At 56.3% G+C, this 24,990-nt stretch overlaps 2 protein-coding genes across 4 annotated transcripts; one reads left to right on the plus strand and one right to left on the minus strand.

The window, feature by feature from the left end:
* Positions 1–78: 78 nt before the first annotated feature.
* ERCC2 (ERCC excision repair 2, TFIIH core complex helicase subunit) lies at positions 79–17,319 on the plus strand. 3 transcript variants are annotated; one of them, XM_041746283.1, is made up of 24 exons: positions 79–113; positions 462–561; positions 1,991–2,068; positions 2,146–2,208; positions 2,368–2,481; positions 5,316–5,432; positions 5,520–5,636; positions 5,881–6,004; positions 6,109–6,205; positions 6,385–6,518; positions 6,602–6,770; positions 8,457–8,575; positions 11,185–11,254; positions 11,339–11,408; positions 11,508–11,609; positions 12,711–12,774; positions 13,284–13,405; positions 14,266–14,358; positions 14,460–14,532; positions 14,803–14,873; positions 14,977–15,120; positions 15,220–15,363; positions 15,738–15,836; positions 16,710–17,319. In XM_041746283.1, exons 1-23 carry the CDS (start codon positions 109–111, stop codon positions 15,828–15,830), a joined length of 2,283 nt encoding a protein of 760 aa, XP_041602217.1. In that variant the 5' UTR covers positions 79–108; the 3' UTR covers positions 15,831–15,836; positions 16,710–17,319. The 3 variants fall into 3 exon arrangements, with proteins under 3 accessions (XP_041602217.1, XP_041602215.1, XP_041602218.1); XM_041746281.1 differs by having other exon boundaries at positions 15,738–17,319; XM_041746284.1 differs by lacking the exon at positions 79–113 and adding an exon at positions 134–152 and having other exon boundaries at positions 15,738–17,319.
* On the minus strand, positions 15,957–23,766 carry KLC3 (kinesin light chain 3). The gene is made up of 13 exons (XM_041746319.1): positions 23,652–23,766; positions 20,385–20,650; positions 19,671–19,901; positions 19,288–19,357; positions 18,702–18,921; positions 18,288–18,375; positions 18,113–18,214; positions 17,511–17,684; positions 16,956–17,046; positions 16,843–16,880; positions 16,645–16,751; positions 16,389–16,452; positions 15,957–16,168 (listed from the first exon to the last, which is right to left on the minus strand). The coding sequence occupies exons 2-13, from the start codon at positions 20,640–20,642 to the stop codon at positions 16,097–16,099; spliced, it is 1,515 nt and encodes a 504-aa protein (XP_041602253.1). The 5' UTR covers positions 20,643–20,650; positions 23,652–23,766; the 3' UTR covers positions 15,957–16,096.
* Positions 23,767–24,990: the final 1,224 nt, after the last annotated feature.

The following is a 24,990-nucleotide window of genomic DNA, read 5'->3' on the forward strand; positions in this document are numbered from 1 at the left end:
GCGTCGTGAGAAAGGTGGAGCGGCACCTCGAGGACGCCCCACGGGTCCTGCTTTCTGAATATTTATGAGGGAGGCGGGTCGACGCCGCTTCTCGCAGCGGCCGGCGCCATGAAGTGAGGGGGGTCTGGGGTTCGCCCCTCGCGAGCCGGCTGGTGGGGGTCGGGGGGGGCAGGCTAAGAAGTTGGGGAGGCCCAGGCGGCGCTGCCGGGGTCCCGGCGGGGCGAGGGGGTGCTGGGGGAGTGGGGTGGGGATCGCCGCGGGGACCCGCGGGGCGGTAACGGGGACGGTCAGCGAGGTGATGCCGGAGGGACCCGAGGCTCCTAGGGAACTGGGGGACGCCCGGGTGGTGGTGGGGGGGGCCGGCGCCCGCAGGTGACCCCTCCGGGCCCCACGGCAGGGGCGCGTGGCGGCTGCGGAGGGGCTGCGGGACGGGGCACTGACCCGGCCGCCCCCGCCGCCAGGCTCAACGTGGACGGGCTGCTGGTCTACTTCCCTTACGACTACATCTACCCGGAGCAGTTCTCCTACATGCTGGAGCTCAAGCGCACGCTGGACGCCAAGGTGGGGGGCGCGGCCCGCCGCTGCCCAGCTGGCAGCCGGCGTCTCGGTCTTGGGCACGTGCGGTCCTTGGGAAGCCGGCGCTCCCAGACCTCGGGTTACCTAAAAGGATAGTTCGTGATAGCAGCACCTGGCGTTTATCAAAGGCTGCGCCGCCTGGGAGCCGGCTGTCTGGGTTGGAATCCTCGACCCACAGCTGTGTGCCCTTGGGTGAAGCCCTTCGTCTCCCTGTTTCACAGTTTTCACCTCTGTAAAACGGGCTTAGTATGATTGCCTACTCTCGGAGGTTACGGTGAAGGTTATGTGGGTTAATTTCAGTAACTTAACCCGGGATGATTTTGACACCCCCCCCCCCCTCCGCAGAGGCCGTGCCTTGGTTGTCATATTATTGAAGTGGAATGCTAGTGGCATCCTGTAGTTAGAGACCATGGACACTGCTAAACATCCTGCAGTGCACAGTTCAGCCCCCCACAACCGGGTCTTATCTGGCCCCCAAAGGTAGAGCCTAGGTTAAGAAAGCTGGATGGAAGACTCTTAGAAGTGGTGCCAGGCACAGAGTAAGTGCTGTGGAAGTATTTGCTAAGTTAAAGAAAAAAAATGGATTGCTACAAATCAGTTATTTTGTCAAATATTCAACCCTCAGTTTCTCATTAGTCCTTAGTCATGATCTGAAGAAGTACTTATGAGCCCAGTTTTATTTATTTTTTTAGTTTTAACTTAAAAAAAAAAAGATTTTATTTATTTAATCATGAGAGACAGAGATCTCTGAGAGAGAGGCACAGGCAGAGGGAGAAGCAGGCTCCATGCAGGGAACCTGATGTGGGACTGGATCCTGGGTCTCCAGTGTCATGCCCTGGGCTGAAGGTGGCGCTAAACCACTGAGCCACCAGGGCTGCCCTAAAGTTTTTTTTTTTTTTTTTTTTTTTAATATTTTAATTATTTGAGAGAGAGAGAGAGGAGAGAGCACACACACAAGCACGGGGGAGGGCAGAGGGAGAGGGAGAAGCAGGCTCCCCACTGAGCAGGGAGCTTGATGAGGGGCTGTATCCCAGGACCCTGGGATCATGACCTGAGCTAAAGTCAGATGCTTAACTGATTTAGCAACCCAGGTGCCCCTAAAGTTTGTTTTTAAAGCAATCTCTACATCTGACATGGGGCTCGAACTTGAAATCCTGAGATCAAGAGTCGCATGCTCTTCCGACTGAGCCAGCTAGGAATCCCTCAGCCCATTTTAGAGGTGAGGTGAGGCTAGATAGGTGAAGGCACTTGCCTAAGACTACTCAACAATGAGGTGGCAAAAGTGGGGTTCAAACCCATTGCCCCTGGGGCCTAGCTTTTTACCTGCTGTTGTCTCTATATTTCAAGGTGGTGGCATTCTGGGAGTGGTCCCCAGAGTTTGTATCCCTGAAGATCTGTCTCTCTCAACACTTAGGGTCATGGAGTTCTGGAGATGCCCTCAGGCACTGGGAAGACAGTGTCCCTGTTGGCACTGATCATGGCATACCAGAGGGTAAGTGCCCCCTGGGCCCAGGGAGGGAAGCAGAGGGAAGGGGCCCCAACAGGGGCTGAGCTCATTGTCACTGGCAGGCATATCCACTGGAAGTGACTAAACTCATCTACTGCTCAAGAACTGTGCCTGAGATTGAGAAGGTGAGCCAGGGCCATCCTGGGGCTCCGCCACTCCCACAGGACTTGCTGGACCCCCGGTGGCTGCCCTCATAGCTTTCAGGGGGTGTTGGGAAAGCTGGGGAAGGACCAGGCTGGACAGGGTCTTATGCTGGAGTCCCCCTCCATCCTTGACTGGAACAGGTCATCGAAGAACTACGAAAGTTGCTCAACTTCTATGAGAAGCAGGAGGGTGAGAAGCTGCCATTTTTGGGGCTTGCTCTGAGCTCCCGGAAGAACCTGTGTATTCATCCTGAGGTACGTGCCCATTTCTCCCCTTGCCCTAAGCCTCCATCCAACCAGAGTCCTAAATCCCCAAGACCAGATCTCTCAGACAGACAGTCACAGACTTCTCACACGTCAAATTCTGACTCCTGATGAGGTGGCCCCAACAAACACACCTTTTCCCCAGCCTTAGAGAAGTTAAAAAGGCAGTTCCTGGAGTCTTGCACTCCAGCTTATTTGGCTTTGAAACTTAATAATTGTGTATTCTTAGATGATTTTTTTAAAAATTTTTATTTACTTATGATAGTCACAGAGAGAGAGAGAAAGAGAGGCAGAGACATAGGCAGAGGGAGAAGCAGGCTCCATGCACCGGGAGCCCGACGGTGGGATTCGATCCTGGGTCTCCAGGATCGCGCCCTGGGCCAAAGGCAGGCGCTAAACCGCTGCGCCACCCAGGGATCCCTAGATAGGTGATTTTTATAGTGGAGCTTCAGTCTTCCTTTCTGTAAAATGGGGATAATTACCTGCTTTATACAGTTGATAAGACTGGACAAGAGGAGAGAGGGTGGGTGAGATGGGCAAAGGGGGTCAAAATGTACAAACTTCCAGTTATAAAACAAATTGGTATGGGATGTATTGTACAGCATGGTGACTATAGTTAATACTCTATTGTATATCTGAAAGTCACTAAAAAAGTAGGTCTTAAAAATTCTCATCATACGCAGATGCCTGTATGGCTCAGTAAGTTAATCATCTGACTTTTTTTTTTAAGATTTTATTTATTTATTCATAAGAGACACAGAGAGAGAGAGAGGCAGAAACATAGGCAGAGGGAGAAGCAGGCTCCATGCAGGAAATCCAATATAGGACTTGATCCCAGGACCCGGGGATCACTCTTGATTTCAGCTCGAGTCATGATCTCGGGGGTCTTGGGATTGAGACCCACGTTGGGCTCTGCTCAGCAGGGAGTCTGCTTCAGGATTCCCTCTCTTCCTCTGCCCTCCCTCCTACTTGTGCTCTCTGTCTCTGTCTTCGTCTCTCTCTCTAAAAATAAAAAGTAAAAAGAGTTCTCATCATAAGAAATTGTGGGGTGCCTGGCAGGTTCATTTGGTAGAGCATGTGATGCTTCATCTCCAGATCATGAGTTCAAGCCTTGTGTTGGGTGTAGAGCTTACTTCAAAAAAGAAAAAAAGAGGAAAAAAATTGTAACTCTGTGGTGATGGATACTAACTAGACTTAACTGTGGTGGTCATTTTGCAATATTTACGAGTACCGAATCATTATGTTGTACATCTGCAACTAATACAGTGTTTTATATCCATTTATATCTCGATAAGTAAAAAGATAGGGTGAGAAAATGCACGTATAGCCCTAAGCATGTACAAAATAGTAAAACATTAGAAATTATCGTGATAATATATATAATAACATGACACATAGAATATTGGTATTAAATTATGTTACAAAACTGTGGTAACTCACGGAAGATATATTCTATAACATGAATTGTAAGAATATGAGAAACGGTGGATGTGATGGGTGATAATTATAGTAGCACAGGCCTTGGCAGGTGATGAAAAGGGAAGGGAGAGGGAGGGTCAGCAGCCTCAGAGCCTGCCCCTTGGTGAAGGCAAAGGTTTTGTTGTGAGAAAGGACAGTCCTGGGCTGTGAGAGTGTCACCCATATAACCTCAGAGTGGGCAGGGCAGGGCAGGGGCTCTCAAACCATTCCATAGAACCTCCTCTGATTCTTAGATTTGCCAAGGTTCTGGGTGTTTTAGCATTTAGAAGGATGAAGCAGTTATCCTTAATCTACATGCTAAACATTCTTTAAGGCTTGATTTTTTTTTAATCCGGTAAAATTGACATATAATGTTAGTTTCAGGTGTATAATGTAATGATTCAGTATTTGTATATATTGCAAAATGATCACGGTAAGTCTAGTTAATATCTGTCACTTAACATAGTTACAAAAATTGTTTTTCTTATAAGGAGAACTTTTAAGATCTCCCTTAGGAACTTACAAATGTGCATTGTGGTATTATGAACTATAGCTCCCATGCTGTTTGTTGCATTACATCCCTAGGACTTAATTATTTTATAACTGGAAGTTTGTACTTTTTGATCCCCTTCACCCTTACCCCCTGACCTCTGACAACCACCAATTTGTTTTCTGTATTATTTTTTTAAGATTTTATTTTATTTTTTAATTTTTGAATTTTATTATTTAATTATTCATGAGAGAACGAGAGAGGCAGAGACACAGGCACAGGAAGAAGCAGGCTCCATGCAGGGAGCCTGACGTGGGACTCGATCCCAGGTCTCCAGGATCCTGCGCTGGGCTGAAGGCGGTGTTAAACTGCTAAGCCACCCAGGCTGCCTTAAGAGTTTATTTTTTAGTAATTTCTACACCCAACATGGGGCTCGAACTCAACTCCAAGATCAGTGTAAGAGTCCAACAGTTGCACTGCTCTTACACTCCCGGGGTCTAAGTTCCCAAGTGTCTTAACTGTTTAATAATGAAACAAGGGGATCCCTGGGTGGCGCAGCGGTTTGGCGCCTGCCTTTGGCCCAGGGCGCGATCCTGGAGACCCGGGATCGAATCCCACGTCGGGCTCCCGGTGCATGGAGCCTGCTTCTCCCTCTGCCTATGTCTCTGCCTCTCTCTCTCTCTCTCTGTGACTATCATAAATTAAAAAAAAAAAAAAAATTAATAATGAAACAAATTGAGGTTTCAGTTTCCCCCAAAATTCCTGATTCTTATCCCAGACGGAACAGGACAGCCCCCCTCTTCCATTTAGCTGGCAGGTATAGAAACCCAGGTTCAAGGAATGGTTCTTATGACCCCCCAATCCTGGTCACCCCCAGGTGATGCCCTTGCGCTTTGGGAAAGATGTCGACGGGAAATGCCACAGCCTCACGGCCTCATACGTGCGGGCGCAGTACCAGCAGGACTCCAGCCTGCCCCACTGCCGCTTCTACGAGGTGCCTGCCGACTGGGTTCAGGGAGGGAAGGGCAAGACGGTGGCAACGGCCTACCTCCCTGACCCCCAGGTACCCTCTCGTCCCCAGGAATTTGATGTCCATGGGCGCCAGGTGCCCCTCCCTGCTGGGATCTACAACCTGGATGACCTGAAGGCCCTGGGGCAGCGCCAGGGCTGGTGCCCGTACTTCCTTGCCCGTTACTCGGTGAGGAGGCTGGTGGGGGCCGGGCAGAGGGGCAGGCATGTGGGTTACCGCCTGCCTTCCTGCCTGCCTGCCTGTGTGTCCCTCTGTCTCTGTCCATTAGCTTATATCTCTGCCTTGCCCGTGTCTGTCTCGCCTTGCCTCTCTGGGCCCACCAGGGGGTGACGTGGTGGGGTGCAGGCAGCAGGCGGCAGGGCAGGGTGCTGTCAGGTAGGCTGGGCTAACCCTGCCCTCCTCGGCCCCCTAGATCCTGCACGCCAATGTGGTGGTTTACAGCTACCACTACCTCTTGGACCCCAAGATTGCAGAGCTGGTGTCTAAGGAGCTGGCCCGGAAGGCTGTCGTGGTCTTCGATGAGGCCCACAACATTGGTGAGGCAGGAAGGCAGGCCACAAGATGATGCTGGCTCCTCGGGCTGCTGCTCCGCTGCTCCAGCTGCCTGACTGAGCTTGGCCTTCTCCCCTCTCTGCTCCAGACAATGTCTGCATCGACTCGATGAGTGTCAACATCACTCGCCGGACCCTTGACCGCTGCCAGGGCAACCTGGAGACCTTACAGAAGACGGTGCTCAGGTGGGCTCAGCGGGGCTGCATGACCTGGTGCCTGCCCCTGCCCCCTGGCCCCACGCCTCTCCTGGGGCCCTGTGTTCTTCCTGACTTACCCCCGGGGACCAGCCCTGTTCTAGTGACCACCTCTGCCCCCAAATATCCCCCACTCTTCCCACACCCAACTCGCCCCTCCCCCACCACAGGATCAAGGAGACAGATGAGCAGCGTCTGCGGGAGGAGTACCGACGCCTGGTAGAGGGGCTGCGGGAGGCCAGTGCTGCCCGGGAGACCGATGCCCACCTGGCCAACCCTGTGCTTCCTGACGAGGTACTACAGGGTAAGCTGCTGCTTCCTCCTGCCACCCGCTCCCTGTCCCGCTCCCCCCTCCACCCCATGGTGGCTGATCCCCTCTTCCCACAGAGGCGGTCCCTGGCTCCATCCGCACGGCTGAACACTTCCTGGGCTTCCTACGGCGGCTGCTGGAATACGTCAAGTGGCGGCTGCGGGTACAGCACGTGGTGCAGGAGAGCCCCCCTGCCTTCCTCAGCGGCCTGGCCCAGCGTGTGTGCATCCAGCGCAAGCCCCTCAGGTGTGACCCCATAGCAGCTGGGGGTGTTGGGTCCCCGTGCGGGGTAGAGCAGACCCCAGGCCCTCTGTGCCCCGGGCCACCAGGTTGCCAGTGTGGGATGTGGAAGGATCCCGTGGCTTCCTCAGAGAGCTTACCTGAGGAGCGCTTGGTGGAGGGACTACTGACCAACGGGGGCCCCTCGGACTACTAACAGAGGGTCCCCCAGGGGTCCTGTAAGAGCTCAGGTATTACAATGGCAGGGGAGGGGGCGGCCCGGAGTGGGGCTCTTGACAAGACCCAGCAGGGTGGGAGCTGAGGGCTGAGAAATGCTATGGATCCCCTGGACCCCTGTCTCCTCCTACCAGTGCTTCTCATGTCCCCCAGAAGCCTGCGGGCAGGAACACCCCAGCAGGCAGGCGGGGGGTGGGTTGGTCTCCCCAGCACAGAAAAGGCAGAGCATGGACCTGGCAGTGGGGTTCGGCCTTCTGTCCTGTTCCTCCTCTGCTGTTTGGGAGAAGTCCTGGGTCTCCTCTGAACCTCAGCTTCCTCCTCTGTTGAATGGATAGGGCGTTACCACCTTTCCTCTCTGGTTTCTGTGGTGGTTAAATGAGAAAGCAGTGATAGAAGTAACTCCCTCATATCTTGGGCACCGATGATGAGCCAAGTGCTAGACGTTCCGTAGCTTGTGGAATCTCTGTGCAGCGTCCCTGGCTGTGGGTGAGGACAGTGTGGCCCAGAGACGGGAAGCCATCACCCAGGGTGACATGGCACCTCGTGGGGTAGTTGTCTGAAGCCAGGCCTCTAGGGCTCTCCGAAGCCCCTGGCTGCCCTGCATCTTGGGGTGGGACGGCCCTCAGGGTGGCTTCATCTGTCCCTCTTCATGAGACTCGCGAGGGCAAGGATGGGATCTTAGTCATGTTCCCTGAGCACCTGCTCTGTGCTGGGGCCTCTGCTCTGTGACCAAGACCATGTTGGACTCTGCTCTCCTGGGGCTCAGAGCCCACTGGGTAGACAGACCTGTCCCCAGATTAGGACGACCTCGAGTGGTACGGTGGGGTTGGGGGAGCCCCCAGGAGGTGCCTGATCGAGCCAGGATGTGGGCACAGAGAAGATGGACTTGAAGCAGTGATGTTCGGAGTCTGGTTCTAAAACTCTGACCGTCTGCCTGGCTCTGAAACCAGGCGCTCCTGTTCTAGGACCTGCCCTCCTTGAAGGGTGACAGCCTCAAGCCTGTCGGTGTTTGTGACTGGGTGACCTTGTGTGTGTGTGTCCATGAGGGTGTGTGGGATTGTACCCTGTGAATGTGTGGGTCTCTGAATGTATGTGTCACTAGGGTGGCCGAGTGTGACTGACGCAGTGGGAGGGGTCCTGGGCATGAGTATATGTGTGGCCATGCAGGATTCGGGTTGTGACTGGGATTCTGGGTGTAGCTGTGGGTCTCCTCTTTGAACCAAGAGCCTGCGTGAGATTGTGTGACCACGTGGGACATGTTTCCATGTGACTCAGTGTATGGTCACTGCTCTGTATGCACCATCATCTGGCCGTGGCTCTGTAGGACGTGTAGCTGTACGGTGAGGAGACACTGGTGACTGAAACGGCTCCAGTCTCTTCTCACGGAGCTCCCAGTCACCTGGGGAGGTGTGTTTGGCCGCGCGCTGACAGTGGGTAGAGAGGGACTGACCTGACCCCACATGGCTTCCGCCCCAGATTCTGTGCCGAACGCCTCCGCTCCCTCTTGCACACCCTGGAGATTGCCGATCTTGCGGACTTCTCTCCCCTCACCCTCCTCGCTAACTTCGCCACCCTCGTCAGCACCTATGCCAAGGGTAAGCTCATCTCCTGCCTCTGCCAGGCCCCCTGGCAGCTGGAATCAGGATCCCAGCAGAGTCCAGGGGGTTGGGACTGGGACCTTCAGGACCTCGTAGGGCTGGGCTCAGGAGTTTGGGTTTTGTTTCGAGTATAGTGAGGTTCCACAGATAGTCCTTGAGCTAGTGAAGCCTTATGCTCAGATGTATATTTTCAGAGGCTCCCTCTGGCTGCAGAATGGAGTAGGATGGGGGACGAGGCCAGACAAGCTTTGTGGGGTCACTTACACTGTAGGGTATGGTGGTAAGGAGTTGGCCCTTCTACTTCTGGGAAGTGGGAAGCCATGGAAGGTTCCAAGCAAGGGAAGAGTAGAGGCAGGGACCTGAGGCAGGATGGGAGGATGAGAGGGGCTGGAGAGAGATGTGGGACCTGGTACCTGGGATTGGGGGGCAGGAAGGCATGGCAGGAAGGGGAGCTGAGTATAGCACTCAGGTGCCAGGGAGAGGGGACCAGAGACTTTACTGGTCAGCACTACCTCCCCTTCCTTAGCATTAATCTGGCCGAGGGCTCAGTCTGATCCCCGGGGATTACTACTCTATCCTGGAAACCAGGTCAGGCTTCCTGATACCCTGTACCCAGCCTAGAGGATAGAGAGGCTGTCCCCCAAACCAGCATCCATCAGCAGCAAGTCCCACTAGAAGCTTCCTTCCGTGTCCATACCCCTGTCCTTCCCCATCTTCCTTCTGGGGCTGGCTTTCTCCTCTTCTGCCCACTTCCCTGTCCACCAACACCTCACATTCTTCTGCCTGGAATGTCTGTCCTGATATTCCTTAGCCCCCAACTACCTCCTACTCATCCTTCAGTTCTTGGCTCGTTAAAGATGTTCCCTTCTCCAGGAGGTCCTCCCTGACCCCCCAGGGTGTGTCTCTTCCTCTTGGCTCTCCTGTTCCAGCTCTGTCTACTCTGAGTGGTCACTCTCTGGGGACAGGACTATGAGCCCTGAGAGGACAGGGCCAGAGATGTCATGGTTCCCACTTGTCCCCAGTACAGGGCCAGGCATAGAGAATTTTTTTTTTTTTTTAAATTTTTTATTTATTTTATTACAGTCACAGAGAGAGAGAGAGAGAGAGAGAGAGAGAGGCAGAGACACAGGCAGAGGGAGAGAAGCAGGCTCCATGCACCAGGAGCCCGACGTGGGACTCGATCCCGGGTCTCCAGGATCGCGCCCTGGGCCAAAGGCAGGCGCCAAACCGCTGCGCCACCCAGGGATCCCGAGAATTTTTTTTTTTTAAAGATTTTATTTATTCATGAGAGACAGAGAGAGGCAGAGACACAGGCAGAGGGAGAAGCAGGCTCCCTGCGAGGAGCCCGATGTGGGACTCGATCCCGGAACTCCATGATCACACCCTGAGCCAAGGGCCGACGTTCAGTCACTGAGCCACTCAAGCATCCCAACTTTTTTTTTTTTTTAATTAAGTAAAATTGAATATGTGAATTCATTCATTTGCCTATTTTTAAGAAAGATTTTATTTTTATTTATTCGTGAGAGACACAGAGCGGCAGGGACACAGGCAGAAAGAGAAGCAGGCTCCCTGTAAGGAGCCCAGTGTGGGACTGGATCCTGAGACCCCAGGATCAAGACCTGAGCTGAAGGCAGATGCTCAACCACTGAGCCACCCAGGCATCCTCACCTATTTTTTTTTTTTTTTTTCAACAAATGGGCCCTGCCCAGCACTGAGGAAGTGGCAGGAACCAAGAGGGACCCCATTCCTGATCTCCTGGCAGTTATACTGTAGAGGAGAAGACAAGTAACAAAGACTCAAATAAGAAAGATAATTCCAGAAAGGGATACTTTTTCACAAGAAAAATGTTGCCATGTTGGAGCATGCCTGCAGTGGCTAGGATGGCCAGGGAAGCCCTGAGGTGCTGACATTTGAGCTGAGTTCTAAATGACCAAATGGAACCAGCTGCCTTGGGAAGCTTTTCAGGCTGTGAGGCCAGCAAGTACAAAGGCCCTGGGGTGGAGTGAGCCTGGTGGTTTTTGAAACTTAGGAGGCCTGTGAGCTAGGAGGAAATGGGTCAGCGTGGCTGGGTCTCGCAGATAATTTTGGACTCCGGAAGGAGTATGGGGAGCTGTGTAGGGCTTCTGAACAGGGCAGGGATGTGACCTGAATCAGAATTTCACAGGGTCCCTCTGCTTCTGGGAGGGGAGCAGGGGCAAGAGCTGGATGCCCAATGAGGTGACTGCAATGGTCCAGGCTAGAGGTGATAGTGGGAGGGAGTGGGGACAGTGGTCAGATTGCAGATAGGCTTTGGAGGCAGAGCTTGACCCATGGCTTAGATACCATGATCATGGAAGGCTCCAGGCTTTGGCTTGAGTGGTGGTGTGGGTTCTTGCAGCCTTGAGAGTGACTGAGGAGTAAACCTTTAGTGCTCTCTGCTCATGATGCTCCCTGAGTGGATGTCAGCCCTGGGAGAAGCGGGCAGGTTGAGGTGTACTTTGGACTCCCAAAGACTGGGTTTTAAGCTTGAGCAACTGGTGGTTGGCCCCAATCACTAATGGGGGGAGGAGGTAATAGCCAGGTGGGCTTGGCTATGACCGGTGACCTGGAATCTCACCCGGTTGTAGGTTTCACCATCATCATCGAGCCCTTTGATGACAGGACCCCCACCATTGCCAACCCCATCCTGCACTTCAGGTGAGACCCAACCGCAGTGTGAGACTGTGAACAGACCACGGGGGCCCAAGCATGGTCCTCACCACCCTCCTCTGCTTCCTATAGCTGCATGGATGCTTCACTGGCCATCAAACCCGTGTTTGAGCGTTTCCAGTCTGTCATCATCACATCTGGGGTGAGGACCCTTATCTGCCCTAAACTCCCAGTCCTCTACTATGGGGATCCTGGTTTCTGCCCGGTCCTGCTAAGATTTCTCCTGCTGTCCCTGCTATAGACGCTGTCCCCACTGGACATATACCCCAAGATTCTGGACTTCCACCCCGTCACCATGGCAACCTTCACCATGACGCTGGCCCGGGTCTGCCTCTGCCCCATGGTGCGTGGGAGAGGGTGGATGCTGGGCCAGGGGAGATGGGCCAGCTCTCCTCCCCCTGTTCCTTCTCAGGCTGCTCAGGCAGGAGAGTATTAGCCTGAGGGCATAGACTCTAATTCAGACAGATCTGGGCTTGATGCTACTGTTTCCTGTGGGTCTGACTCCCCAAGCCTCAGTTTCTAACCTGTAACATGGGGATGCATCCTCCCTGACCTCCCAGGGCGGTTGAGGCGATAGTGAGATAGTGGATACAAGATGCTTATGTGGCCCAGGGCCTGGCACCGGTCAGCCCTCAGTCAGCATCTTGGTTAATGTGGGCTTTGCCTGGTTCATCATCTGGTCATGACCTTGATGATGACCCTTCTCTGCCTCAGGCTCCTTTGTAAAACAGGCATCGTAACATGAGCCCTCAATTCCTTATCTGAATCCCTTGGGCCAGATGTATTTTAGAATTGAGAATTTTCCAGATTTTAAAGACAAACCACATGCTGTACAGTGTGTGACATCCCCAGTGGGGTCTGAGTAGCTCCCTCCAGTGAAAGTTTTATTTCAGCAGGAACATGTTTTGAAACGTCAAACTAAGGGAGGTAAGTCAGGACTCTAAATAGACTCAGGTCAGGGCAGATTTTGCCATTATAGGAGTTTGCACCAAACGTAAATATCTGGAGTTCCTTGGGTTTTGGAATTGCCCTTCAGGGGTTGTGGACTGGTGATGGCCACATTCTGCATCATGGTTTTGTGGAGTTGCTGGGGGGGAAGGGGAGGTGCACCTGTGGCTGGCGGTTGGTGAGGTTGTGGTGGGACCCTTTCTTCTGGAACTGCCTGGCTGGGAGGCTGAGGCCAGTAACACATATTTGCTGGTTAGCAACACAGACAGACTTGGGTTGTGTCGGCTCTGCCCTTGATTTGCCACGTGACCTTGGGCAGGCAGGCAGCTCACATCTGGGCCTGAGGTCATCCATCCGTGCAGTGCAGATAACAGGGGAGCTGAGGGTTCACTCAATGACATTGTGTCTATAAAAAGCTCAGCCCGGCACCGGCAGGCATCAGAATGGTGCTGTTTGCTTATCGTTTGCTTATTGTGACGTCTGTTGCTCTCTGCAGATCATTGGTCGTGGCAATGACCAGGTGGCCATTAGCTCCAAATTTGAGACCCGGGAAGATATTGGTATGCTGCTCATGGTGGTTTGTGTGGCTCCTGAGAGGGGAGGTGTATCAGTGGGCTAAGTCATGCTGCAGCAACAAACATCCCCAAATCACAGTGGCTTGACACAGAGGTTACTTTTTGCTCACAGTATGTGACATTGTGGACTGTGGGGGCCTGCCCCATGGCTTCTCACTCCAGGAACCCTTACCACGTCCCCTAAATTGTGACGGCAAAGATCCTGGTAATGCTGCTGGGCTTCACGAGGGTTTACCCGGAAGTGACACATAGCCACTTCATGCATTTCATTGGCTAGGGCAAGTCACATGGCCACACCTAACTTCAGGGGTGGGGGGGTACAGTTCTCTCGGGCCAGAAAGAGAAGTGGAAAGTATGTGAACAGCCCTACAGGTGGCCTCTGTGGGATTTCTAGGAACTCCAAGTTCAAGACAGGGCATTAGTTAGGAAAGCTCTGACAAGGGAGTAGGGAGCAGGACCCAGGCACACTCTGACCCCTACCTCCCCACCCCTAGCGGTGATCCGGAACTATGGGAACCTCCTGCTGGAGATGTCTGCTGTTGTCCCTGATGGCATCGTGGCCTTCTTCACCAGCTACCAGTACATGGAGAGCACCGTGGCTTCCTGGTATGAGCAGGTAAGCCCAGCCACCCACTCTCCAGGAAGGCCCCACTCTCCTCGGTTCTTGGCTCTGTTCCTCTGTGTGTTGGCTTTGTCTGTCTTGTGTTTTAAGTGGTAACGTGGATCTAAAACATCTGAACAGTTCAAAGAATAAACAGCATCATACCCTGGTCCCCCCTTCCTCCCACATCCCGGTTAAAAACTTAAGAGCCCCTGTGGGACAGTGCAGGGGTGAGGTCATAGAGCGTTCTGGAAATGGGGCTCACCACAGCCAGGCCCTGGGTGGCTGCAAGGATGGGAGTGTGGAGGGGCCTGCCGTGACATGTCTGCTTCTAGGGCACCACGGCCCAGCTCTTGGGTGGGTGAAAGCAGGTGCTTGTTAAGGGTGAGAGGAGAGAACTTGGCTAATCACTAGAAAGCACTCGCCCCCCTGAATGGTACAGGTGACCCATCGCTGTGGGGATGTGTTTCTGCACCTTCTGTCCCAGCGTCTGTCCTTGATCAATGTCGCATGGCTAGTGTGGGGTCACTGAAATCTCTGGGCAGCCGTGGCCTGGCCTCCATCAGCCCCTCCACTAACCACCAGCTGGAGGGGCGGAGTGTCCCAGTTGGCCATCTTGAGCGCTCTGCCTGCCCCACTTATCTGAAAGATGGGGGGCAGGGGTGGGTTCTTGCCTGGATTGCAGAGCTTCCCGCAAGGAGTGAGGCCAGCCTCAGCCTATACCACCTTCCCCCTACCTCCCCGAGTTTCTACTGGCCCGCCAAGGCCTGGGAAGACAAGTGGTCTGTAGTATGGGAATCGGGGCAGAGTTGACTTTAGCCAGGATGCCTGTACCAACCCCCAGCCTGACCTGCCTGCTGTCTATCCTTCCCTAGGGCATTCTTGAAAACATCCAGAGGAATAAGCTGCTCTTCATTGAGACCCAAGATGGGGCTGAGACCAGCGTTGCCCTGGAGAAGTACCAGGAGGTGGGTGGGGGTGTGGGAGGGTGCCCCAGGAGACTGTGTGCAGAGGGCCCGAAGGAGGCAGTTCTGAGCATGTGTCTCCTGTCTCGGCCTCCCCTCCCCAGGCCTGTGAGAATGGCCGTGGAGCCATCCTGCTGTCAGTGGCCCGAGGCAAAGTGTCCGAGGGAATTGACTTTGGTGAGTGGACAGGCTCTCCCCTTCCAGGTGCCTGCCTGGAGCTCTAGCTGTTTGTTCACATGCCCCCCCCCCCCTTTCACACACACACAGCCTGGGCACACAGGGACCTCCCCTCCCCTCCTCTCCATCCCTGGGCACCCAGCTGGGCCCTCGAAGCATGCCCATGCTTTTCCCCACTCGAACAGCACAACCTTCTGGGCCCTGCAGGGTTGGCCCCTCCAGTGCACCACACTGGTAACCCTGCTCCCCTTCCTATGCTCGCTCCCCCAGTGCACCACTACGGGCGTGCTGTCATCATGTTCGGTGTCCCCTACGTCTACACCCAGAGCCGTATTCTTAAGGTGAGCAGCACCTGCAGTTGCTAAGGATGTTTGGGCCTCTTGGGCCCTCCTGGGACTTGGGTGGAGGAGGCAGGGGGACCACTCTGGCTTCTTCTCCGGGCAGGCACGGCTAGAGTACCTACGCGACCAGTTCCAGATCCGAGAAAATGACTTCCTCACCTTCGATGCCATGCGCCACGCAGCCCAGTGTGTGGGTCGTGCCATTCGGGGCAAGACAGACTATGGCCTCATGGTCTTTGCTGATAAGGTGTGTGCATAGGGGCCTCTGCCTGCCAGGCTCTTCCTGGGCCACGCCCACCCCCAGGGTCCTGATGTTTCTCTCTCTTCCTTGCCCTCTTGCTGAAAGCGGTTTGCCCGGGCAGACAAGCGTGGGAAACTGCCTCGCTGGATCCAGGAGCACCTCACTGATGCCAACCTCAACCTGACTGTTGACGAGGGAGTCCAGGTTGCCAAGTACTTCCTGAGGCAGATGGCTCAGCCATTCCACCGGGTGAGCTGACGTGGCCTGTGCTCACTTCCTTCAACTTCCCAGGCTCAGCTCCTCCTTCAGGAAGGCCCCTTGACTTTCTTTTTCCTCAGACTCCAACCCTAGCCTGCCCTCAACAGAGGGGTGTGTGTATGTGTGCCCACATGCCAGGTCTGGGGACATGGGGTTGGGGCACAGCCAGTCCTCCAACTTGGAAACTGGTTGGCTGCTTACAGGGATAGGCTGTTCCCCCTTAGATGGGCGTTTCTAGATTCCAGCGTCCTGCCCATGCCTCTGTGCAGGCCGCCTCCTGTCAAGGCTCTCAGGGCTTGCACCCCTGTGTCCCTGTGGGGCCTGCGGGTAATCCCTACAGCCGTCTGGCCCTCTCTCCCCTCCAGGAGGACCAGCTGGGCCTGTCCCTGCTTAGCCTGGAGCAGCTGGAATCAGAAGAGACGCTGCGGAGGATAGAGCAGATTGCTCAGCAGCTGTAGCTCCAGGTGGGGACAGGGCCATAAAAGGTGTTTGTGGTGACTCCGGAGTCTTACCTGGCCCTGGGTCCCAGCGGCTTGGAGGTGGCCTCGGGTCCTTACAGGAAAGCTGAGGCAGACATTCCTGGCTTCCAAGTCTATAGCCTTTAATCGCAGGGAAGCCCCGTACAGAGGGTGCCCCCCAGTAGGTGTGGGGGCAACTTGGAGAGACAGAAGGCCGCCCCCTCTCCCCCTTTCTGAGAAGCAGCAGCCACACTGTCCTGTCAGCTTCAGCGGGGGCCCAGGTCCTGGGTGCTGGCGCTGAGGGTCCGTGCGGCCTCGCTCAGGTGCTGATGGGGGAACTGTGGACACAGCAGGGGATCGGCAAGGGGCAGGATACAGCTGTGCTTCGGTCGCCACGAGGACCTACCCCCTAGCATCCTCACTGCTGGCTTGTCCCTCCCATCTCTATCCCAGCTAGAACCTGTCCATTCTGACCCTACCCACCTCTCCCTTGCCTCTGGGCCTGCCAGCATGGCCTCCTACTCCATCCTTGCCCCAGGTGCCCCTGTCCCCCCTCACCTGGGTCCCAGCAGCCTTTGGACCATCTGTGTTCAGCATGTTGAGTGACATGGCTCTCTTCATCCTGTAAGGGGAGGGTGGGAGGATGAGTCTGAGTGTCTGCCTCACACTTTGGGGAGGACTTCCCCGACACTGGCTTTGACTGTGTGGCAGAGGAGATGGGAACCCTGGAAGGTTCTGGAATAGGACAGGGAGCGGGGTGGGTTGCAGAAGCTGCAGCCCTTGGGGCTCTTTGCTGCCCCACTTGAACACTCACCCGGCTGCCCCTGCCACCCCCTCGCCTCGGAGACGGGAGACCAGCTTCTCACTTCCACGCCTTAGGGACTCACGGATCTTGGAGAAGGAGCTGCTCCGACGGAGGGTCTGGGGAGGGCGCCAGGGACACCGGTCAGTCCCCCCTTCTCATCTGGTCCCCACCCCAGGAGCCAAAGCGAAGCCCCTCCTCCATCCTCACCTGTTCTGCATCACCAGTTGTGCCCACGTTGGGGGCTCCTAGGAACAGAAAGGGGACAGTGCAGTGGAGACACTGAGAATGTCACCTGAGGGGGGGAGGGGCCGGGGGCTCACCCAGAGGAGCAGGCAGGTCCTCCCGGCTCAGGATCTCTTTGTACAGCTCTTCTGCTTGCTGGTACTTGTTCTGTTTTAGGTAGGCCGAGGCCTGCGGGGAGGGTGGGTGATCGAGGCTCAGATCTGGAGCTCCCCAGGCATATCCTCTCCCTTCCCCCCCCTCATGACCTAGGGCAGGTGATTGGTTCCTGCTCCACCTTGGGCTAGTGATACCACCGTTGTGCCTCAGTTTCCTCATTTGCAAAATGGGGTGACAGGAGCATCTACCTCCTAGTGTCCTTTAAGAAATGGACAGTACAGGGAAAGTATTAAGAAAGCGGGTCCAGAGCTCAATAAATATGAGACGGTCATCTGGCCCCACCAACTTGTGTGTTTCCTGATTTTTCTATGTCCTAGCTGTGCTGAGCAAGCTCACCAGTTGGGGCCCAGATAAGAGGCCAGGTCTTCGGGGACTCTTGCACTGGGAGCTCAGCAGAGGGCTCCAGGGTATCCCACCCTTGAGCCAGTTGGTGCCTTTCCGGGGGAGCCCCTGGCAGTCGGCCCCAGGGCCCTCACCAGGTTGTTCTTGGTCTTGGCCACGTTTGGGTCATGGGGCCCTCCCAGGGCCTCATAAATGCTCAGGGCTCGGGCATAGTGCTGCTCCACCTCCTCGAACTTGCCCTGGTTCTGGCACAGCAAGGCCAGGTTGTTGAGCTGCTTGGCCACGTCCGGGTGGTCGGTGCCCAGGACCTAGGGGTGGGGGCGTTGGTGAGCCACAGGATGCCCGTAGCCATAACAGGGGTCATGAGTTAAGGTTCATAGGATCAGTGGGGAGAGTTACATGAGGTTACGAGCTAGAGGGTGGAAGTGACACAAACTGGGGATTAATCGGGTCAAGATCAGGCTGGTCACATGGGATTAGAAGGTTAGGACTGGGTTGGGGGGCATATGAGGTGATTTCTACAAAGGATCAGAGTCAAGATCAGGGAAGTTCACAGAAGGTCAAGGGTAGTGGGTTGCGAGATTGGATCATTGAGGCTCAAACTGCAGCCTCACGGTATCAGATGGGAAGGACATCATAGGATCAGGGTTACAACCCGGGAGCCAGTGAATTGAGTGCATCAGGATCAGGTGGGAGGGGCCGGTGGCCTAGGGACCCCGTGGGGGCTGGGCAGGACCTTCTCTCGGATCTCCAGGGCACGCTGGCACAGGGGCTCCGCCTCCCGGTACCGCCCGCGCTTCCCGTAGAGCACAGCCAGGTTGTTGAGGGTGGCGGCCACCTGCAGGGTCGGGGAGGCAGGTCAGGGGTGGTAGGCTCCGCCCCATGGCCCTCACTCCTGGGCCCCCACTCACCGCAGGGTGCTCAGGGCCCAGCGTCTGCTCCCGGATCTGCAGGGCATCATGGAGAAGGTCTGTGGCCTCTTTGTACTTGTTCTGGTCCCTGTGATGTGGCCCAGGGATGGAGGGGGGTCAGCCATGCTGGGGCAGCACCTGCCGGGCCAAGCCTGGGTGGCAGGCACCCTTCCACGGTCGCTTGTGGGTCTCCCCACACTTTCCAGGTCTGGCACAGCGTCCCTTTGCTGTCAAGCCTCCAGCCCCCACAGGTCTCTTGCCTATGGTTGTCTGACTCCTTGCTTGGATCACTGGCTTCTCCAGATCCCTGTCGACACCCCCTGCTACCACCAATCCAGGTGCCCCATGCTGGCAGAGTGGGACGCCAGCTCCCCTGCCCCCAGCAATGGGTCCATGGCCGGCCGCAGCCCTCACCGGTACACCAGCGCCAGGATGTTGAGCATGGTGGCCACATCGGGGTGGCAGTGGCCCGAGCTCCGTTCCAGGTCCTCTAAGGCCTGGCGGCACAGTGGCACAGCAACCTCGTAGCGGCCCTGCCCTGCGTACTGGATCACAAGGTTGTGCAGGGTCCGAAGGCGGGCTGGGATCTCGTAGCCACCCTGCTGAGCCGCTGCCGCCCCCGCTGCCTCAGGGCCTGTGAGTGGCAGATGGACATCAGGTCACTGCCAGCCTCCTACCCTTCCCATCCCAAAATAGGGAACATACTCCAGGGCTATAGCTGCCTCACTGGCCCACTGGCCCCTGGGATGACGGGGCCCCGCACTGACCTTGGAGATTGGTTCATGGGATGTGAACGCGGGGTCCGCCTGGCGGGTGCGGCTGTGGCACGCCTGGTTTCACAGCTTCCAGCCTCGGCTGTCATGCGCCCTGGCCCGGCCCCTTGCTCATGCTCCTGCCACCCTGCCCTGACATCCACCTTGGGTCTCCGTCCCTCCCCAGCCTCAGCCTCTTATCCTCCGTGGCCGAGTGGCCCAACAATTGCGTGCTCCCCCACACCCACCTTTCCTCTCTTCCTCCTCGCTGGAGAACAGGGGGGTCAGGCTGTCTCGTCGAGGAGGGGATTCAGGCCGCTGCAGAGGGCAGCAAAGTGGGGAGTCAAAGAGGGCTGGGAGTTTGCTTTAGAGACCAGGGTCCTGGATCTCCGAGTTTGAGGGGGGTTTCTGAGGGCTTGGGGAAGATCTGGGGATTTTGTGGAAGCTGGGAGGGCTTCTGTGGAAATTTTACTGAGTCTGGGGGTTGTGGAACCCTGTTGAAGGTCTAGGGCTTCTTTGGAGGGTCTAGGGCACTGGGGGCTCCATGGAGTGGTACAGGTCTGTGGGGGATCTAAGGAGAATGGGGGCCCCCAGTGCCTCGGGCCCCCTGGCTTGCCCAGCCCTGCAGCACCTGGCTCTCGGCAGGGGGGTCATACTGGCGCAGCTGCCCCAGGAACTCCAGGTGGCTCTTCTCCTCTTCCAGTTGGGCCACGGCCTCCTCGCTGGCCCGGAGGCGCCGCTGCGTCTCCTCCAGCTCCTCCCGCAGCCACGAGTTCTCCTGGGCCAGCCGCCGGGCCTGCGCTCGCAGCCGCTGCTTCTCCGCTTCCAGGGACCCCACGTGCGCCGACAGGGCCAGCAGCACCTGCAGGGGGCCGGGGATCAGGGGCCTAGTCCCTCGCCTACCAGGCAGTCCCTGGCCCAACCCAGGGCCTCATGTCATGCCAGAGCACCCCAACTCTTGGCCCTTCCAAGTGACTCTGAGGATGTGCAGGAACTCCCAGGGGCACATCCAAACCCCACCCAGGGACCCTTCTGATTTCATTCAGGCACACAAATCACGTGTAGGGCCACTTCATATCCTACCCATGTGACCCCAACATCTCCCTAGAATCTACAGTTCTATAGATGGATGCCATTGGTTCAGGGACTCCTGTCACACAAAAGGACCCCCTAATGCCACCCAGGGATCCCATTTCCAGCCTAGAACCCCTCCCTCCCAGGCCTGGCTCCCCTAGGCCTCCCCTGCTCCAGGCTCATCCCCCCCCACCTACTTGCCTCCTTCATCCCGGGCCTCCTCCCAGCTCTGAGCCTCCCCCCCATGGCTGGATAGCTGCCCCCCTCATACCTGGGCCTCGCCCAGTCCCAGCTCGATGGCCTCCAGCGCGTGGCTCACCACCTGCTGCTTTTCTTCCAGCAGTTCCAAGCCAGCCACCAGGCCCTGTCCTGCCAGCGCCTCCGCCAGGTGCCTGGCCAGGCCATGGTGCTCTGCTCGCAGGGCCTCCAACCCCTGCACCACTTGTCGCGTCTGCCGCACCAGCTCCTCGGGGCTCAGGCGCTCCGGGCCCAGCCCCACACTTCCAGGGGCTGCCACCTGCACGGACATTGCTGTTCCTGGGGTGGGTGGCAGGGATTGGGGGGTCAGGGCCAGGCAAGTGGGCCCATCAGCCTCTACACCACTCCAGCCAGTAGAACCCTGCCCGACTATCTGTCCAGCCAGCTTGGCCAGCCCTCTGTCTCCGCGCCCTCCTCACTGTCCCGCACCCATCCCAGCCAGCTGGCAACTGGAAACATTCTAGTCTAGCTTTGCCTGTCCTCAGCCATGGGCCCTGCCCTGAGGGCCACTCAAAACCTGGGGGCAACCAGTGGTCTCGTGGCCTCTCACCTGCCCTCAGCTCACCTGGCCAGCCCTGTCTACCCCAAGGGCCCCAGATACCTGGCCCCAGGACTCCCCGTGTGACCTGGACTGGAGGCACCCGCCTCTGCTGGGTGTGTGGGGCGGGGCATGTGGAGGCGGCCTCTCCGTGAGCTCATTCTTAGGGTGTTTTTGTTGGGAACCAGTCGGACCACTGGGGCTGGAGGGGTGGGGCCGGAGGAGAGGGCCAAGGGGCTGGGGCACTGGAAGCGGAGGAGCCCTCTAGATTTAGGGGGATGGGGGGTGCCTGTGTGTCAGCTCCCAGGGCCTGATGGATCCCAAGGGAACAGGGACTCCACCCTCCACTGCAGACAGGCTCCTCCAGCCCAAGGCATGTTGGGACACACGTGTGACAGGCACGGCCCGTGGATGTCACACTAGCCCTGTGACAGCTCAGAGTCTGAGGCCTAGATGCTAATGGGTGGGGGTCTCATGTGTGGCACTTTATGTGGTTGTATGTAGGTGACAAAGTCAATGACACAGCTGCTGGAGCCTCTGGAGCCTCTGTATTCACACACAAGCACACTCACTCCCCTCCCAGAAACAGACCCCAACACACGCACACCCTCCCTTCTTAAATACACAATGCGACACACACGTTCTCCTCCTCTCAGAAACTGAATTACATGCTCTTTCTTCTTTCAAATACAGTGCAATATACGTACTTTCTCAGAAACACACCTGCTCGTACACACACACACTCCCCTCTACAAGAAGACGGCTCAACATGCACACCTTTCTTTCTTAAAAACATAATATACATTTTCTCTGATGCAAGACATACAGGACACTCTCTTTCTCCTCTAAAAAATAAAAATACAGTCCTATACATCCACATTTTCCTTTCAAAAAACCTAATCCAGGGGTGCCTGGGTGGCTCAGTTAGTTAAGCGCCTGCCTTCAGCTCAGGGGTTCCAGAATTGGGCCCCACAATAGGCTTCTCCCTCTCCCTCTGCTCTTTCCCTGGCTCGTTCTCTCTCTCAAACAAAATCTTAAAAAAAAAAAAAAAAAGCAACACACTTACTCAGGCTCACGCACGCACACCCACATACATACTCTTTCAGAAACAACACATGTATGCTCTCCCCTCTTGGAAATACAACCCCACACACTGGTGTATTTTCCTCTTGGGAAAAAAAGCCAACACACACAGAAACTCTGTCCCCCCTCACTAGTGAAAAGATAACCAAATCTCAAATCACTCACATTCAGGCTATCTCTTTGCAGTTACCCGCATGACACACCTTTCCCACACTTATAAGGTCCTGCAAGCAGCTAGCTCTCCATTACATGCCCATCACCTCCTCCAGGCGCGCATGCACGCGCAGATGCACGTGTGCGCGCGCACACACACACACACACATACACACACACTCTTGGGATTCACTGTGGACCTATCATCTCCTTCCCCACTTCCCCCAACACCTTGCCGGCCCAGCCAGAGATTCACGCACCTGCACCAGCATACACACAGATACACAGAGCTTCAAACATGGACATACAGACAATTCCTGAACTCAGATTCAGTTGTGGAGACGCACAGAGGTGTTTGCATAGACCCTCTTGGGCATATGCCTCACTCAAGCCACCAGGGTGCCGTAAGCAGCCTAGTGGTTTGGGTACCTACTTACCTGCTCACGACCATCATACACCAAGACACACAGGAAGGCAGGCACATAATCCACGGATTTTCTGCACTGTAGGCTCTCCCCTGCCATCAATCTCTACGTATACGTGTGTGCAGACACCAGTCTCTCTCACTATACGTGTATATGTGTGTACATGTCTCACCATATTCCGTGTCACACACAAGCCCCACAAAGTTACCATCACACGTTCATGGAGTCATTCAGACAGCTCCATTATTCCCATGATTTTTGCCCACACTCAGTCCCGTGAACAACTCCCTTTCACACACGTACAACGGCACAGCTGACAGTGTTAATCACGGGCACACCCTCCCCGTCCATGCGGGTCCCACATCGCCCACCTCCCTGCGGCTCCCCGGCCTTAACAGGCAGAAAGACCGCCCCAGCCACGCAAGCTCTGAGTCACGCACCTAATCCTATAAACAGAGCAACTCCCTCCCATACACACGGCCCCCACCCCCATCATTAGACGCACAGAGGTCCGCCCACGTGTTGCATCTGAGACAGCTCCACGTCGTTCCCACAGTCCCTGGGCGCCCGCACACGGTTACACGGACCGTCCCTCTCCCTCCCTCGCCCGCACCCACCGCCGGAGCCCGTCGCGCACACACCTGAGCTTCGTACACCATCACACACACCTGAGCCTCGCACACCGCCTCTCGTACGCCCCATCTCCACGCCCGCACCTGCAGGCCAGCCCCCTAAACCGCACACCTTACCGCGGCCGGCCTGGCCCAGCCCGCGCACCCCGGCTTCCCCGGCCCCCCCCCCCCCGTCACAAGGGCCCCCGCCCTCCCTCCCCCCAGGCCCCGCCCCGTCTTCGCTCCTGTTTACCTGCGCACCGGGGAGGGGGCGCGGCCCCAGCTGGGCCTCGGGACCCGGGAGGGGGCGCCCCAGGGCGGGGCAGGAGGGCCCAGGGGGCCCAGGAGCCCCAAGGCCCGTCCCCGTCGCCAGGCCAGCGGGCCCCAGGGTGCGCGGGGCCCAGCCCTCACCCTCCGCCCCCACCCTCGCGGTCCCCGGGACTCCCCCGCCCAGCACTCGAGGGGCCCACCTGAGCGCCGGCGGCTCCGGGACCCGCTCCGCCGAGATGCGCCGGGCCGCGTCCCGCACACCGCGCACGCCCGGCGGCTCCCAGCTGCGCCCTGGGTCTCGGGCCGCGGGCGGCTCCTCCGAGGGGCGGGGCGGGCGGAAGCCCCGCCCCCGCAGGTGAGCCCGCCCCGCCCCCGCCGGCTCCCGCGGAGCCCAGCCCGCCCGCCGCGGGGGAAGCGCCAGCGCAGCAGCGGACCCGCGAAGCCCACCGCGTGCCTGTCGGGCCGTCGAATCTGAGCGCGAGCCCAGCGCGCCTGAGGCTGCAAAGCCGGGATGCAGCGCAGCTCGAACCTTGGAAACTTGGGATCCCAGGCCGAGGGCTTTCTAGCAGCGCCCGCCGCCCGGCCTTGCCTTCGGCTGTGTCCGCTGCTTGGGCCCCCTATTCCCACCGACGCCATCCGTTACTCTGGTAGCTTCACAAAGGCCGCTTCCTCCGAGAGGCCTTCCCTACTGCCCTTTCTTTCTTTTTTTAAAAAATTTTATTGGAGTTCAATTTGCCAGCATATAGCATAACACCCAGTGCTCATCCCATCAAGTGCCACCCTCAGTGCCCGTCACCCAGTCACCCCCACCCCCCGCCCACCTCCCCTTCTACTACCCCTTGTTCGTTTCCCAGAGTTAGGAGTCTCTCATGTTCTGTCTCCCTCTCTGATATTTCCCACTCATTTTTTCTCCTTTCCCCTTTATTACCTTTCACTATTTTTTATATTCCCCAAATGAATGAGACCATATGTTTGTCCTCCGATTGACTTACTTCACTCAGCATAATACCCTCCAGTTCCATCCACGTCGAAGCAAATGGTGGGTATTTGTCGTTTCCAATGGCTGAGTAATATTCCATTGTATACATAAACCACATCTTCTTTATCCATCATCTTTCGATGGCCACCGAGGCTCCTTCCACAGTTTAGCTGTTGTGGACATTGCTGCTAGAAACATCGGGGTGCAGGTGTCCCGGCGTTTCACTGCATTTGTATCTTTGGGGTAAATCCCCAGCAGTGCAATTGCTGGGTCATAGGACAGGTCTATTTTTAACTCTTTGAGGAACCTCCACACAGTTTTCCAGAGTGGCTGCACCAGTTCACATTCCCACCAACAGTGCAAGAGGGTTCCCCTTTCTCCACATCTTCTCCAACATTTGCTGTTTCCTGTCTTGCTAATTTTCCGCATTCTCACTGGTGTGAGGTGGTATCTCATTGTGGTTTTTTTTTTAAATAAATTTTTCTTTCTTTTTTTTTTATTTATTTATGATAGTCACAGAGAGAGAGAGAGGCAGAGACATAGGCAGAGGGAGAAGCAGG

This window comes from Vulpes lagopus, chromosome 2 (assembly GCF_018345385.1).
Source record: "Vulpes lagopus strain Blue_001 chromosome 2, ASM1834538v1, whole genome shotgun sequence".
NCBI lineage: Eukaryota > Metazoa > Chordata > Mammalia > Carnivora > Canidae > Vulpes > Vulpes lagopus.

Excerpts from the sequence above, each read along its gene's own strand:
- ERCC2 (XM_041746281.1), top strand. Across the intron at positions 6,206-6,384 it reads TTACAGAAGACGGTGCTCAG|GATCAAGGAGACAGATGAGC; the intron begins GTGGGCTCAGCG and ends CCCCCACCACAG. Across the intron at positions 11,409-11,507 it reads CTGTCATCATCACATCTGGG|ACGCTGTCCCCACTGGACAT; the intron begins GTGAGGACCCTT and ends TCCCTGCTATAG.
- KLC3 (XM_041746319.1), bottom strand. The coding sequence starts at position 20,642 with ATGTCCGTGCAGGTGGCAGCCCCTGGAAGTGTGGGGCTGGGCCCGGAG. Across the intron at positions 17,047-17,510 it reads CCAAGACCAAGAACAACCTG|GCCTCGGCCTACCTAAAACA; the intron begins GTGAGGGCCCTG and ends CCCTCCCCGCAG. Across the intron at positions 16,752-16,842 it reads CAACTGGTGATGCAGAACAG|ACCCTCCGTCGGAGCAGCTC; the intron begins GTGAGGATGGAG and ends CGCCCTCCCCAG.